Source organism: Poecile atricapillus, chromosome 3 (genome assembly GCF_030490865.1).
Source record: "Poecile atricapillus isolate bPoeAtr1 chromosome 3, bPoeAtr1.hap1, whole genome shotgun sequence".
Taxonomy (NCBI): Eukaryota; Metazoa; Chordata; class Aves; order Passeriformes; family Paridae; genus Poecile; species Poecile atricapillus.
Window position 1 is genome coordinate 102,193,265 of NC_081251.1, and position 17,663 is coordinate 102,210,927.

At 38.6% G+C, this 17,663-nt stretch overlaps 1 protein-coding gene across 1 annotated transcript in view; it reads right to left on the minus strand.

Moving 5' to 3' along the window:
- FSHR (follicle stimulating hormone receptor) overlaps positions 1-17,663 on the minus strand; it is an 80,221-nt gene that overhangs the window by 42,425 nt on the left and 20,133 nt on the right. The window contains exon 2 of the mRNA XM_058835436.1: positions 8,622-8,693. Within this exon, the coding sequence (XP_058691419.1) occupies positions 8,622-8,693 (72 nt within the window). The remainder of the gene's footprint in view (positions 1-8,621; positions 8,694-17,663) is intronic.

Below are 17,663 nucleotides of genomic sequence, written 5' to 3' on the forward strand. Positions count from 1 at the left end.
TAGTGGCAACAATAAATATTTAGGCAAATCTCATTTAGAGCAAATTTGGCACAATTCCAAGGAGACCACACCTTTTTCATTCACTCACTGGTACAGTTACAATACACTCAACAAGATTAATATAAAAAAATCCTATAAAAATCTTTTTTTGTAGTTATAAAATACCTATTTTTTTTTTCTTAAAAACTTTAATTTTATATTTACAGTTCTTTTTTAAAATCAGTACCTTTTTTTTTTTAATTCTAAATTCTATGGAGAAATTTGGGAGTTAACATGTAACTAACACACAAAAGGGAACAATTTTTGCAAATTATTTATAGATATTAGAGTGAATAAACTGATTTTATCAAGAAAAAGATAGTTATTTAATTCAGGATAATATTCTGACACATCACATGAGAAAAAACCATATATTTTTCCATGTATGGGTGATGAATTTGAAAATGTAAAATGTAAATAGAACTGGAAATTCTGGGTTTTTAGTTCTGTAGTATACGCAAATAAATTTTATAAATGTACCACTCAGCCATCTTAAGAATTATTTATATTAATTAATAAATATGTATTTCTTATATTTACAAAGTCACTTAGATGGTCATTTATTCTATCTTGAAAGCACATGAATCTCATAATAAAATACAGCTTGAAACTTCCTTTGTTTCCAAACAGAGTGAATCTTCTGGAGGAAAGACATGAAAAGCGACAGTAGTGAAGAAGTGACAGATTTTGGGGAAAAGTTTTTTTGATTTTCCCAGCATCCATCCTTCCCTCTTGGAACAAAAAACCCACCCAAAATTCAAAATTCACCTGAGTTGAATGTCAAAGAGCTGGCCAGAAAGCAGACATAGCAGCCTCCTCAGCATGCAGTGAACATACCCACGGGAGAAAAGAAGGATTACAGGATTAATTCTGTGCCACAGGATGACCATCAATTCTGAGGCTCCTCGCTAGGTTTGCCAGTCACAATAATCACCTTCATGCCTCTAATGCAAGGACCTGGGCTGGGGCTGCCTTGCAAAACTTAATGATCCAGAGGAAGGAAATATCTCCATGTGATGCTGAACCTCCAGCCCGTCTGCTCTAGTGGTGGCGGGGAAGCCCAGCAAACTGCCTAGGAGCAGGGCAAGCCAAATGAGAAATAATCTCACTGAGACAAAAACCTTCATCATTCACAACATTTTCAGTTGCAGAGGTGGGTAGTTTGTGGTTGGTTTTTTTTTTTGTGTGTGGTGGTTTGTTTTTGTTTTTGTTTTTTTTTTTTACCACTGGGCTGAGACCTTCTTTAAGAACTGTGCATTTCAGCCTCAAATCTCATTTTGGATGAATGAGGCTACTTGAAAGCCTACATTTATATATGCAAAAAGACTATATTAATTTAGTATGCACTTAGTTTTATCTGTTTTGTTAGCATGGAGGAGGGCAGAAAACACTGGATCAAAGTTTCCTCTTAAAATAGAACTCACACAAGTGGGAACTCACACAAGAATTTGCCCACGTTTCATGTTTTATGAATTCAGGTAATCTGAACAGTATGTCACTGGGGAGAGGCATTAAAGCATTTAGCATACATTCAGACAAGTTGGTTCCCTTTTTTTCTCTCTCTCTGTCTAGACAGCTGTAAAACAGGGACCTGAAATGATGTGCAGGATGATTCTCCCATTAAATACTTCAGTCTTTAATGCTGGCTTCACACCGATGCAGTTAACAAATAAAGGTTCTGCTAACAGTTCATTACCACAAAGCTCATTCTTGCTCAACAAAAGCAAGTAATGACAAAATGCATTTTCTTTCTAAATTTACTTTATCAGAGAAAGCAAGCATCAAGATACTAAATCACATAAAAAGAATTATGAAATACTTCTTTCTTGTGCTCTGATGTGTTTCAATTAAAATATGCAAATATTAGCATGTTTTTCTGGGACTTTTTGAATAGAAAATTTAGAAAATGTTGATATGGACACTATTAATTGATTTTACATTTCCTTGCTTCTTCTTCCAAGGATTTTTACTTTATTTGTAATTTTGTTTCACCCAAGCATTAGCAAAAGACTGAGATCAGATTTTCTTTCCCTGAAATGTAGCAAAACTGTAATTAAATCTCTGCTCTTTGACATGGGCAGTGAGTAACTGACATGGATAATAAATTTCTCCTTCGGTTTTTTTAATTGTGCAGGGGATGACAACAGTAACTGCAAGTGGAAGATCTCTTCCACGGATAAGCTTTGGCAGGGAAAAGCAGAATACCAAATGATGATGCAGCAAAAGGTTTATAGATGACAATAAAGCCACCCAGTCTTCGTTCATTGCTTATTGTCTTTAGAACGCAAGGCATAGCTGCTACTGGCATGAAGCAAACTGAATTTAGAACACCCAGGCTTCCTATATTTTCACACCAAGCACAAAAGTGTGCTGCCCAGGGGCTGATGTTTCCACAAGCTGCAGGAGGGTTACCTGAAGCAACATCACTGCCTGGACAAGGAGAAGTGCCCTGGCAGCTCATGGCCGTACAGAGAGCAGCACAAGGCGCTGCTCTGCCCGACTCCCCCAGCACCATGGGATACAGGACCCCTGGAGAAGCTCCTGTGGCTGCTTGCCTTTCACATCCCATCCGTGGGAACCCTTCTCAAAGGGCAGGGGGGCAAAAGAGGACTGACACACCCTGGCTGCTGTCAGGCTGTGACGTACACGTCTGGCAGAGGACAAGCTTTCTTACGGGATTTTGAGGTCTGAAGTGCCACCAACCCCTCCACTGAGGAAAAACCCTGTTCCAACCCTCTGATCACCATCAAACACAGACTGTCAGCTGGGGTGGGGGCATCTGGGACTCGCAAATCCAGCTGCAGGAGCCAGGAAGCCTCCCCTGATTGCTCCCTGCCTGCTGACTTGTCCAGGGCTACAGGGAAAACCCCACGACGCAGTAATGGCCCCATTCAAACATTTATTCTTTGGGGTAACCGCCTGAATCTTGAATTTCTTTGCCTGTGTTGGTTACTTGCCTTAATGTTTTTGAACAGTAGTCCTCTGTTCCCTGAGAGAAAATGCACAGACTAATTTAAATGCATTAAGTAGCATACTTATTTTCACAGCCTGCCCTTAAGATGCAGAAAGTTACACAGAAGTTCCTATAATGTAAATTAGAATTTAATATCCATAGAGTTGCACCTTGAGAATATACCCTGGAGTATTTGCTACCAAAGGATGACTTTTACCTTATTCAGTATGTGTTTTGGTACACAGAATGGTCTGTGTACCACTTTCACCTTAGGGATGCAAATAAATACTTTTATAAGCATGCACTATTTAACTTATATATCACAGCAGATCCTAAAAATACATATTTTTCCTCTTGCAAAAAAATAAATAGCAGGTAATCCAAATGATGCAATGAAAGGTAGAAAGCAACTCCTGCCTAGGTACAATTTCTAAATGCTTTGGCTACACTGAATCATAGCCATTTTCTCAAAATAGCTTTAATGAACTTATTTTAGCCCAGCCTTTTGCATATCAAATGAGGCAGCACACAATACAAGAAAAACTGGAGAAGCTGTGAAATGCTGAACAGTTTTCTTGGTAGCAGAAGACAGACTGCTCGTCCTTAGGTGATCCTGTGATTCCTGCCTCCCCCCCTTCCCTCCCATGTCTTTGGGCTCTACGCTGAGAAGTGTCACAGAGTCACCTGCAGGAGCTTAATGAAGCTGATTTTAGGAGCACATGGGATGGGTTAGCCACTTGGTAGCCCAGGCAGCCTGATGGCTACTGCTGAAGAAGGTCTGGATGGTGAATTCATCAATTTGCCAGGTTGTCACAGCTTGCTAAAGAAACTGAAGTCTTCTCATTCTGCCAAAGCTTCTAGCTGAGACTTAAAATCAAGCCAAGAGTTCTGGTCCTTCCCCAGCCACAGAGAGAGAGATACAACCCTTGATTCAAAGTTCTGTCTTCTGGTCTTTGTTGTCCACAAACAACTTCTCTGAGTTTGGATAACACATAAAAGTTAACTCAGTGTGATCTAATTGAGTCAAAGGAAAGTGTGAGTTGACTTTTAGCCTACAGGGGCAAACAGGAGAGATTTTTAGCATCATCTATCAGGTTGGTTGTTGTTTATGAAATAAGCTGGTGCTTGTGTATCTGGTCACAGAGCAGCAGCATTTGTCCTTAGGAACTATCACTGGATCCACAGTCTCGGCAAAAAGAAAACCAGAAAATATTGAATGCACTAAGTAGTTGAGTAAATACATGATTCAGGGCTACATTTCCTCTACAAATTTGTGAGGAAGCAGTACATGGCTGCTATCTTCCTTGGACAGAAAAGTTGTTTCCAGGAGTGTCAGCTAACCTAAACCTAAAAGCTTCAGCTTCCTATGATCTCCAGAGCTCATTAAGGATTTAGCTCATCAAATTCTATTATCCATACCACAGTTCATGCTCTTAAAATGTGGTTTTTCCAGCATCTCTTAAAGAATTATAAAATATAAAATACCTCCAAAATAAAAACAGATCCAGTAATGGTGTATTTTTCCTCTGTGACATTTTCTACTTCAAGTACTTCATCCTCACAGCTGAGTTTCCTTAGGCTGCACACAGGTTGGGTTTGAAAGCAAATGATGAACCAAAGCATTATGTTTTACCTTAAACCCTTCAAAAAGAGCAAATAACTGATGATGAATTTTAAAGGGGATTGTGCCTCAGGGTACAGACATGAAGCATCTTTTGCTTGCACAGGGTAACGCAATCAGACCAATTTTCCTATAAATATGATGTCCAAATCAGGCCTTGTTAGATCAAGATTCACAAATCTACTTTACCTCCTTGTAGTAACAGCAGGAAACTCAGCATCAGAAAAAAAGTGACTTAGTGTTGCTTTTGACTGTCTCTACTCCAAATTAAGCTCTTTCTGTGCAGGTTGAAGATGGCATAGCTGCTGCAGAGCATGTCAGATTGATTTTGCCAGGTTTGTGCCTGCATGGGACTGCTTTTTAATTTAGTAACTGGAGGGTTAATTAGTTCTGGGAGTGTAAACAAGTTGGTTAAACAGAAGTCCAGAAGAACTGCCACGTCCCAGTTGACTAAGACCTAGGAGTAGACTAAACATGTAGCAAAAACAACCAATCTTCTTTCCTGAACACTTATTTGATAAATTAACATGAAGCCAGAGTTGTGCAGAAGTTGGAGAGCTGTGGCAACAAGATGGCAACCTCAGACCTGTGTGATTCTGAAAGAATTTTATGTAGGAAAATTTAAATTGCATATTTAGCAAGAGAAGTCTCTTATAATTAGAGCCCATAGGCTTATCTCATAACTATTAACATTTTATTTAAGAAGAAAAGATCCTTCCCCTAGAAGATACTTCAGGAAAGTTGTTGCACCATATGACAGTCTGCAGAATGGTCATTTCAAGGAATTCAGATGATTGAGAAAATAATGAGAAACTAGAAAATTGCTCAAATGGGCTCTCACTCTCTAAGAAAGAGAAAAACAAATCAGATGAAACCCAAAATATTTGGTCTTGGTAACTAAAACTGGAGCTTCACCATGGAGGTCAGATCAACACCTCCATGCCAACATTTCCAAGTCAACTAGATTTTCCATTATGAATCACAGTCATTAGTGTCCATTCTGGAAAGTCCTTGGACAGTCCAAATAGAAAACAAATGAGACCTTGCCTGGATATTCTGACTGAAAAGTATTTGATATTTTCAGGCAAAATACATCTATTTAAAGGTCTCAGCAGTTTAAATGTTTGGGAAAATACTAAAATGCATAGGAAAAGCAGGAAAGTATCAAGGAATTATTTTTCTTTGAAAGCCAGAAAATTCATAAGCTTTTATTCACTTTGAAGGGAAAACAGAGCTAGGATTCTTAGAGAGGACTCATCTCTCATTTAACCTAGAATCATTAAGGTTGGAAAAGACAGATATTTCACAGGATATTCTGGGTTGAAAGGGTCCCTCAAGGATCATTGAGACCTCCAAAATCATCAAGTCCAACCTTTGACCAAACACCACCATGTCAAGTAAACCTGTGATGTCCAGCTGTTTCTTGGACACCTTCAGGGGTGGTGACTCCACCACTTCCATGGGCAGCCTGTTCCAATTCCATAAAACCTGCTCTGGAAATTCTGACATTCTCCCTGGTCCAACCTTGACCTCCCCTGGCACAGCTTGAGGCCATTTCTTCTTGTCCATTTGCTGGGGGGAAGAGGCCAAGCCCCACCTGGCTACAACCTCTTTTCAGGAGATTTTCTGAGGATAACCAGTCTTTCTCTTAAATGCTGAGGCAAAGAAAGCTTTAAGTAACTCAGTGCTTTCCTCATCCTTGGTGCCAATGTTTCCCCCTGGGTCCACTAAAGGAATGAGATTTTCCTTGGCCCTTTTGTCTCTAATATATGAATAAAACCCCTTTTATTACCTTTCACAGCAGTGATTGAATTCTAACTGAGCTTTTACCTCTCTAATTTTCTCTCTACATGACCTAATGACATCTTTGTATTCTTTCTGAGTTGCCTGACCTTTCCAAAGGTCATAAACTCTATTTTTTTCCCTGGGCTCCTGTGAAAGCTCCATGTTAGCCAGGTTGGTCTTCTTCTGAGACAGCTCATCTTTTAGCATCTAAGGACACTGCTTCGGTGCCTTTAAGATCTCCTTCTTGAAGAATGTCCAGCCCTTCTGAACTTCTATCTTATTAAGGACTCTTTCCCAAAGGACTCTCTGAACCAGTGTCCTAAACAGGCCAAAGTCTGCTATGCCCAAGACAGCCTCTGACCATCACATTTCCAACTTGTAATCAACTGCCTCATCCCCTGTGGATGATTCCAAAGACCATCATTTCCCTCCAAATTCTGGGCTTTAACACCTACCCTGTTCTCAGAAACACACTTAGGAATGATGCATTAGTGATGAAAATCACGAGTACAGCTATGCTGGACTGCAGAAGATACTGTTTTTCTTCAGCAACACTTTTTGTCACTCTTTGTTTTTAGACTACTCAGTTCTAGGGGAGCACATACATAAACTACATTGAAGTGTCTCATTTGTATCCATCAGGCCATCCACATTTTACCATATGGAGGTATCACATTATTAATAGCTGTTTTCTTTAAATAGGCTACAGTTTGCTTAAACTTACTTTCTGTGCATGATCTTGCAAGAGTAAAGAGGCTTTCACACAAAGGCTGTGTTTTTATATGCAAATCTATTATTTGATTACCCACTTTTTTTGTCCCTACATTATCATGAATATTTCTGATGAATGTTTTATGGGTTAGGTTTAGGATTTGTGAGCTATTTCAAATTTTATCTGTTTGATATATCATCTGCAAATACCACAGTTTTGTTGATGTTGATTGGTCTCATTTACATATTTATTATTTTTTTATTTTCAAGGATGTTTTGCTATAAACTGACTGTCCCCCTTTCTCCTCCATGTACTACTAGTAGATGGATGAATTTTCAAAGTGAGCCCATTTCCATATATAATTTTTTTGGTTAACAATAAATCACCACTTAGAAACATCCCATTCAATGCCTTCATACACATCTGACATATGGTTTCTAAGTAATTAAAGATAACAGAAGCAGTTCAAAATGCACTTTGCAATCCACTTCACAGTCCGAAGTACTCAATGATTTTCCATAAGGACTGGGCTAAAACAAACCCTCACCACCTTCTTGCTAAATCCCTTATTCATGCCAGAGTACGAGAGAAGGGTAGAAATGATGCAGAGAAATGGGCAGTACTGAAAAAGGTACTGCATTTTAAGTACATTTCCCCACTGCCACTCAGACTGCTCTTGGGTGAACAGCCTGTTTGTGATCCTCTCCTGTCAGGGTGCAAGTGCTGCTCTGTTTCTAAGCAAAATGTGATTTGCCCATAGATTAAATATTTCATAAAAATCATACATGCAGCAGAATAGTTCAGGTTGGACAGTGAGGGTTATAATTTCTGATGCTAGCACCAGCTATAGATTTTCCATTGTTAAAGAGAAGTAGGGAACATATTACTAAGGGTTTTCCCTTCTAGTGGTGGAGCTGCAATACCTCCACAATAGCATACTAATGAATTTAAGATACATCTGTTCATGAAAGGTGCTCACAATTGTATCTCCAGGCTGATCACTAAAATTCACAGAAATGAGCTGCTTATACTCTTTGTGTACAAAGATGTTTGGATCTATCACCTGTAAGAAACTTCTCTCACACATCCTGCCAGCTGCCTCTGAACATGCACAAAACAATCCTATTTATTCATTACTGAAAAGAGAATTAGCTGACTTATTAACAGGAGCTCTTTCCTCCCTAATTTTTCCATTGTTTCATTCAAAAACTCAAAAAATAATCAGCTTCCCCTGCTATGGCACTGTATTTATTAACTGCAATGACGCTCCGTGCTCAAGCAGCCCTTTGACTGAAGGCTGCCCTGTTGCTGATATTAAAATACATTTATGACAACATTGTTCTGGAAGGTGTCAATAAACAAGCATTCCATTTTTTCTTTAAATAGAAAGATAAAAGTATATGAAGCTCAGTGATAGGGACTTGCTCATAGGCTGTAAAAGGAGCTGCAATCAGAAAGTGCTGCTTAGAGTAAAATAGTTGATTCCTAGTAAATATTGACACAATACGTACATTTTCTCTAGGTCAACAAGTCCTGTGAAAGCTCCTTTGGGAATGACTCTCATCTTGGTGAGGACAAATCTCCTGAAAATAGAGAAAATAGGGTGATTATTTACTATTCACAGCACAGGACAGTGCAGTAGCCTTGCCAGCACAGGAGAGGCCTTTCTCACAGGCACAACGATGGTCTCTGGGCTGAAGGTTTTGGCATCTAAGTACAGCTGTAACATCCAAAATTACAGCACAGCATTGGGGAAATTACAGCATTCTCCTCAGGGGAAAAAGCATCCATCAGTAGGTGCCATTTCCTTGTTTGCTTCAGGAAGAAATCCAGACTTGCAGCTTCTCTGTCTGCTGAGATGAACAGCATCTTTCATGTCTCAGCTGCTCTTTTGAGTGATGCTCAAGCACAGGATGAAGCACCCCTGTGGAGCCAGACTGGGATGAGATGCTTACTCAAGCCTGTAAAGTGGTCCATCCATTCTCATGCAGGAAAATTCCTTAACCTGTTGCACAGCTAATTTAAGGAGTCAGCTACTGTCTCCCATCATTGCAACTTTAATAACTTTATGGCTTCTCACAGTCTCTCTTCTAATTAGTTCATAATGTGCTCCAAATTGGGACTTTGGAATACTGGATCACACATGCACCAGGACAACATTTTTATCATTTTTAAAGGTCACAGAATATGCTTTATGAAGAAAACACATTTGAAATACCATGTAAGTCTTTTTGTTAACCTGGAGTCATCTCATTTAACTGCAATAAACAAAAAGGACTGGATAACTTCTGATGGCAGTCAGCAAATTATATATAGGGTTTCTACCACTCCTAGGAGAAAATATCTGCATGATTGTTTTCTTTCACACATTTAATCATTGATAAGAAGCTAGCATGAACAAATGCATATGTTAACATGACCTGCTCATCACAAGACATCAGATAATATTGGTTGCATTGAGAGACAGTTGTTAAAATGTTTTTGTCTTTTTAAAAAAAAAACCACTCACCCATTTTACATACATGAACCTGTTACATACATACATCATGTCCTGTGATTCAGTTCCTTAGTCTATTTTTCCTTGGAAACAGAAATTAATATTTTTCTACATTACCATGGAAGTCTCTTTTTCATTGAACATATCTGCCAGACCACCCCTCATTTTCATCATTTCAGAACTGGTTTTGTGTGTCTGTTTGGGATCACCTTTCAACCCATATGCTGTCTCATTGTAAGGTTTGCAGGAGGACAGAAATGGGAGCTCAGCCTGCTGTGCAGTCCTGCAAATTTTAACATAATGCCTCAAAACTAGAGACTTATTTCCTTACCATTCACATAAAGTATTCATGCAATCCTCATCTATGTTTTATTCCAGATGATTAGCTGAGAATTTTCATGGGAGATTATTATGTTTTAATCAAAAATTTTTGGGGAAAAACTATTATTCTGTCACAGTACCAACGTGACAAGTTCACATTTTTTAATTGTAGGTTTTTAATAGAATCTACCCTCTCATGAGTTAATATTTACTTAAGCAGGAAAAAGTCAATGCACAGCTCACCTAGTTCTAGAGATGTCATAGTGATTACACCAGGAGTGAACTTGGTCCCACACTTTTTTTAAACATTGAAATTTATGATATTATCAGTCGTGAAAGACGATGAAGTCAATTTGGTGTTTCATTATTCTTTACTATCATTAATGTAAATCAGAAATAGCTTCAACACACTGTCACACAAGAATTACAGTATTGAGATCATTATGCAAATGTTAGAAGGATAAAAGAGCTTCCAGAAAAGGCCTAACCTGGATTAGGCAATTTGTAAAACCCGACTGAAAACAGGGCTGCTGTAATGCATGCAAAGCTGTGGCTGTGCTTTCAGAGTGGATGGGTACAATGGATCCTTGCAGAACACCCAGCAGGCTTAGTGCTACAAAGCTGAACCATCAGGAAACCCTTTAACTTTGATCTGCTTTGAAATCTCTCTCAAACTCTGCTTTGTAGAAATGCACGCCTAATTTCTGAGCCCTAGAAAAAGGGCTTTGTCTGAAAAGCCACCTATCATTTTTTTTCATGGCAATGTGCTAAAATGAATCCTCCTCTCTCTGCAGGTGCAGGTCATCGGGACATTAGCAATTTTTAATTAAACACTGGCCTATGCCATGCCTCACAACAACAAGAAATTACAGTCTGATATAGAAACTAATGAAAAGAAGGGAACCTCATTCATAGAAGGGGTTACTGATATGAGAAAAGCCACATCTGCATAGAACTAAAAGTCAGACCTTGAGTTTCTTTGTTGAAGATCCTGATATCCCGTGTTAATAAGGTGCCAGAATGCAGGATCCATGGGTCTAATGCCCTGAAGCAGTTAAAACAGAATTGAAGTTTAATAGCTGAAATCTCATATTTCACTTAAAAAAAATTAAGGTTAATTGTTTTTAAACATCTCTGAGTGAGCTATAGAAAGTCAGACTTAAAGGCATAACTAACAGTGAAAATTGGAATCAGCTACTCATTGAATTATCAACTGTATAATGAATAGAATCTATAATAACCAGCCAAATTCTCTACTGTCAATAAATCTCAGCAATTAGTCTCCAAGAATCAATCTGTACTTAACATGAGACACTGGCTGCTCAGTACCAATTCTTTCGGAGGTACATGGAGAAAATAAATGGAAAGCATTTCCTAGGTTTTGTTTCTGGTGCTATTTCAGGGTCAAATAAATGAATATAGCCCACCTTTGCTGAAGCACGTTTCATGTCAAGAGAGCAAGCAAAGAAAAGTTTCCTTTAAAAAACGTGTACTTAAGAGAGAGATGTAGTATTTGGTCCTAAAAATTTATGTTGGCACTTAGGCACAAGCAAGGAAAGCACTGAAAGGCCTAAAAATTCAATGAGCGGTGTGGAATTGAAAACCCAGAGTCAGGTGCCCAACACAAGACATGAGAAAGTCCTAGAAAGGACTCCAGGGTTGGAATCACCAAGAACTTAACAAATGACACAGCAGGAAGCAAGGAAAAAGGAAAGAAGCCCCAGATGGTCACATCATAGCCATCCTCAGTTATTGTGTGGAGGCAGTACATGCAGCTGGGAATAGAAAAATGGCAATATTGTTATTCACTGTGTAAAAGGATAGATTTAAGTCTGGCCCATTGCTTCAATACATGCCTGATATCCAGGAGAGGTTTGTAAATCCCGACTTAAATATCTGTTGAAAGTAATTCTGGAGGAATTTATTAGTAGGAACTGAAGCTGTCTCCTCCAGTTTTACAATCACACTCATACTTTCTACACTTCTCTGGACTGAACATGCAAAATTCCCCCAGCTTTTTTTCCATTTTTCATTTTTAATTATTTTATATGTCTCTTTATTATAGCATTTCCATTTGTCTCATGAATGGGTGTGAGTAAACTCCTTTATTATGAAGCTACTAAAAATGTTGCTGCTTTAAGGCAAACGTGTCAGGACGAGGACAGAACTACTCCTACAGATTTGTTTATTTATATAGGGACATCTAAATCTGATGTTTTACAATTAATATGAAGCCACTGACACAGGTGAGTTGCACTTTATACCACTATGAAGAACGAACAATACAAATGCATCTTGTTTCTATATGGCTGTGTCCAGTGTCACAGAAATATCACAGCAACAAATTAATCTCAAAGCCTACAGAGGACATGTTGTAAAGAACAGAAATTAGCAGGTACTGCTAAAATGTCCCCGAATAACCCTCTAACATTTCCAGTGATGAAGAGATTTATTGATCTTTTCTTAAAATAGAGTCTTCTTTGGCTGAATTAGTTCAGACAGGCAGAGCATAAGACATGAAGGAAAAAAAAAATCTTCAGAAAAAGTAATGTTCTCTCGTCCAACCTCACATGATTCCAGTGATAGAAAGGAGATTGACCTCATTGCAAAAGGATGGAGGACTGGATGTCATTATTCAAATATCTGATGCTCAAGGTATGGGCGATTAAAAAGACTTGTTAAAATAAAAGATAAAAAAAAAAATGGACCTATACAGGTAATTTCTGCTAATTGTCTCTGAAAAAAAATGCAAAGGAAACCTGTGAAGCCAATGTAACTACACTGTGTTTGTGAGGTTAGCCATTTGTGTTCAGAATGGTGTATTTTACATTTTCATCAAATGAATTTCAGACCCTGGTCCCAAAAGTTTTTCTTGAACAATTATTAAAGTGCTCTTTGGCATAAATTTTCCACCAGAACTCACTTCCAGACTTCTTTTGTGTCCCCTCCTTCCAGCCTCCTTCCTTGGCAAAGACCTCCCCCTGCCACAGGCAATAACCTTGCACAACAAAGAACTGCACTGATTATCAGAAATGAGACTGGTTAAAGAAAATAAAATAATTTCTGCATCATAAAGCCTGGCTGAATTTAGGTCTTTCAAAACACTCTTTAAAACTCATTTCTTACATCTACTTAAGTCACACACAGTTAATCAGAAAAGTGTGTGCATTGTAGAATTATCTTCCCTGCCTCATGTAAATTGCAAATTCTTGATGTTAAAATGAACTATATCAAGCAGATACTATAAACTTTATAACTTAAAGACCAAAGGAAAATAAAATAAAAAGCCAAAAAGATTCAGTGACCATAATGCTAAATCACCAACTTTTGTTCCAAAGAAATAAATGTGATAGGATTTTGAAGAGCATTTTTACTTTAATCTCTGAGCTAATAGACTGATGCTATCACCTTCTAATCCTTTGCAGCAATGTGCATTTTGTCAAACAAAGATTTACAGTGAAATTTAATTTACTCTCTGTAATTCTTTTTGGTTGTTTCTTTGTTGCTTCTTTGTTTTTGCTTATTGCTTTGGAGATGTTCTGGAGGTTCCAGCACAAGCAACAGAAGAATTTTTGCTTTACATCAGGGGAAGACAAGATGATTCTATGACCTATTTAATGTGCTCTTGATTAAATGAACAAATCAACAAGATCCTGCATCCTGGTGGTTTGTTTTTTTTTTTCTGTTTTTGCTTGATTAGTCAATACAACACTGAAGGAGTATTTTGCTTTTCATGCTGTAATAGGAGACAAATATATACTGCAGACCACATCCCAGATGGTGTAAATCAGTTGATCTCTGTCACTTTGGCCCTAAACTTCTGTCCTAATTCTCACTGGAATGAATCATGAGATTTCTTAGAGCTAAATGTGATTTAATTTAAATTTATGAAGAACATTTGTAAGCCTCCAGCTCACTGAAATTGGTCCACACTGCCATATGACTTCACTGTGGCTAGGGACTGGTTCTAGTGAATATCTCACTGGGAAGGGGCATATGTAGATATATGTGAACATTAAAGTATTTCTCCTACTCAGCTGACTAGCTGGAAAATCTCTGGTATCTGTTAGGTAGGTTGTAGGTGCTTTCAGACAAAGCTATATTTTTCCTTTCCTAACAGCAGGCAGAGAGGAGTACAAAAGTCATAAATTGGATGCTGAAACATCAGGTTTCAAAAACCATCAAGCTAAATGCAAAAAGCTTGGGTTTATTTGCTTTTTGGTTTTAAAGTCTTTAGAGTTTGTTCATATCATGCTGCTAAGCTATTTTCAACACTCATGAGGCTTTAATTTAAGAATGGGGAAAGATTTGTATTAGTCACCTCAATTCCATGGGATCCTGAAGTAGGGACTTTGTAAAGCTGAGTAAAGCAGGGCCATGAGGAATGGCACAGGCAGTGATAAAACACATCTCCCATCATCCTGCTGGCTCATCTTTTCGGAGAGATATGGCATTATTTTAAGAGAAAACCAAAGCCAAGTGGAATATTTTTCTAATAATGCCTATTCATGTAACTACAGGTTCATTTCAAAGAGTGGACCCCGATAGGGCAGGCACACTTGAATAATGGAGGAAGAGCTTTGCAATTCATTTGTTCAGCTGAGACATGATCTATGGATTTGTGTGTCTGAGAGGCCCTACTTCACACACATGTAAATGGATTTATGAGAGAAAGAGCATAATCCCTTGCTAACATGCACAATCTGGATTGAAGCATCTGATCACTGCATCCACCTAATGTGCTTAAATCAGCTGCTCATCCCTTTTAAATGCTTGAGAAAGAAGTTATCTAGAGAGTGCAGCTGGTCTATTCCTCTTATGGGATAATAAAAGCTGGTAAAGGTGAGTATTCCAAGGAAAATCTAGGCAATGCACATTTTATGAAGAAGACAGAAAACGTAGGGTTGATCTGGGAAGGAACAAGTCCTTTCAGGAAAGCCAGTTGGGAATCTCTTCAGGTCTGGGAGTGATGTAAAGGGCATCTATGAGAAAGAAAATATTTTGGTTTGTGAGCTATTAAACAAAGTATTGTACAGACAAAGTAAATACAATTAGAACTCTGATGATAAAGTTATTAGTGATGTCCGTTTGCTTTGCAGGTCTGAACCCAAAAGGCAAGAAGTGCATCAGCTGATGAAAATTCACTCCTTAATCTTTATCAGTGGCCTCCCATAAAAATCACTTTCTTTTTCTTTTTAGAATTAGATAAAAAGGATAATTAATAGTACTGATTGCATTCCTGTTCTAAATTTAGTTAACACTTACCCAACGTAATAATGCTCCCCCAGCCACAAAAAGCTGCAGGGGAGCATTTCAGAATCACACCCCCAATGTCCAGAAGGCTTTTCACTTGCAGAGTGTCCACAACACCACAGCATGGATAGATAACAACATGCCTGTTTTCCCAGCAGAGCTGTGATGCTGCTCCCACAGGCACACAGCAAATTTGCTGTGGGATTTGTTTTTCCCCCGAGGACCTTGCTTAGGTCAGCTAATTAATTGCACACAGTGCCCGCAGGCAGCTAACAGCTGATAAGGAGAGATAAGGAAACAGAGAACTGCTGAGAAAAAAACCCAAAAAACAACAACAAAACAACCAAGCATCTAAAAGACTGTAAAAGTGGTCAAGCAATGGGTTTGTAAAGTTTACTCTCCCTCCTCCCTGTCTTAGTTTTCCAAAGCCATGGCATGTTTAGTCTCAGCACTGATAGCCTTTTCATTTCTGGACAAAGCACACACTGTCCTCAGTAGCACTGCTACATCCCCCCACAGATAGCTTCCTTCTGAGGTCACACGTGCAGCCAGCTAAAAATAAAGCTCCAAGGTGCTTTTAAATAGCTCTGCTTGAATAGGGTGGGAGGAATCTGGATATGGAGGAACAGAAGAAAAAAAGAAGATGGCAAAGTTCCCAATCAGAAAAAGGAATTCAACACCAAGACTTTTACTAGTTCTGAGATATTTAATGGTCTACACTTATTGTAGTTATTTCAGTGTATCTGTTTGGTCTGATTTACACTGTGGCAAAGCTGGAGAGGCACAAGACTTGTGATTATTCAGACCAGCTCCTTGTGTGTGTTAACTCATTTTGTTAAGTCCCTGACAATCAATTTTGTTGAGGATTTAGGTGCAAGTATCAGTAGTGCACAAGATATGTCAGCAGCACAAATGACATCAGGTAAAGCAGGAAAAGCAATGCTGTCTTGACAGGAGGGATCTTGTCCCTGCTTTAACCTTACCCAGAGCTGTAGCAAAGCAAAGCTGGAGCTCTGGATTCCTCTACAGGATATACACACAGAGAGAAAAAGGGTTTGCCGCCGAGCACAAATTGCAACAAACAAGTCCTCTTTAGGCCTCTGAGCAGAATCACAGTTATCATGGTCGCATCTGGGAAGAGTTTAACTGCTTGGAATGAGTTACCACAAAAAAGGCCAGCAGTAAGCTTGAAAGCACAGTTAAAATTGCTTCTATTAATGTCAAAGGCATGCTGTGAAAATTGTTCTGTGCAAGATAAATAACACAAGTGAATGAAGTTATCCTGTCTTGGTTATAGAGAGCCAGGAAATAGTGATTGCTTTATTTTTACAGATAGCTATACTTTTATTAGTATTGATTATCCTGTAAGACACTATGCTACTTTTAGAAGAGCACATCCTTGTTCCTCACAGCTTACTCACAGGGGCCTTTGAGAAACATACAGCATGTGATGAATGTACAACTTCCTTAAAACCTGACCTTGATATCTGCAGCCATCTTTATGGTGAGGAGGAGCCATTAAAAATTCATTCACTCTGAGCACATTCTTGGTGTTACATCTATTTATATTAATAATCTCTGCACATTTTCCTAACAAACGGAGCATTGTACAAGTACTGGGTATTTTGTTCTTGCAAAAACAATGTTTTACTTTGTGTTCTTTCCCATGGGCAACTTGTCAAGGCAAATATGGTTCTGGAAAATGTCCACAGTCCAATCAGATGGGAGGCTTTTAAGGTATTGTCTTCACAACTTTCTTCCCCTCTTTTGATTCAGTCCAAGAATAGCCATCCTGCTCACACACAGCCAGTCACTTAGACTCTTCCTGTCCCAAGAATGTGTCAAAAAAGATCTTCACAGCAGGGAGAGAACACAGGTTTGCTCATTGTCTGAAGCTGTACCCAAAAGGTGACAAATGTTCTTTGTGTGTAGTGTTTCTACCTCTAAGACTTTGGGACTTGCTATGTTGGCAGGCCCACCATACATGATTCTATTTTTATGGACTGAGTCAAAGCCTCCAGGGACAAAATCCCTTAAGTTCCGAGTTGGGTGCCTTAGGAAGGTAAAAGATAAAAGGAAGCTTTTCTGCAAAATTTCTTGCCAAGCCATCAGTGGATAGCAAAACCCCAAATAACTTACCTGTGTCACTTTATCATGATAAATTCATTAGAGACAGCTAAAGTGCTTTTAATCTCCTTTCTTATCAATATCTTCATAGGCATTTTGCCTATGCTGCTTAATGGGATACAGCTGAAATATCCCAGAATATTAATGAAATATAAAGAAAGACACTCACAGTTACTTAGCACATAGTCTAATAAGTAACAGAGTCCCCACCAAATATTTGGATTAATTTGGATACATGCAAAGGTTTGTTTGAAGTTGTAACGAGATATCAGATACTCCTGATGCCAGAGCAGTCAGAAAGCATTTAAGAAACAGCATTTGGACACTCAACTGTACTCCTCTTTCCTATCTGAAT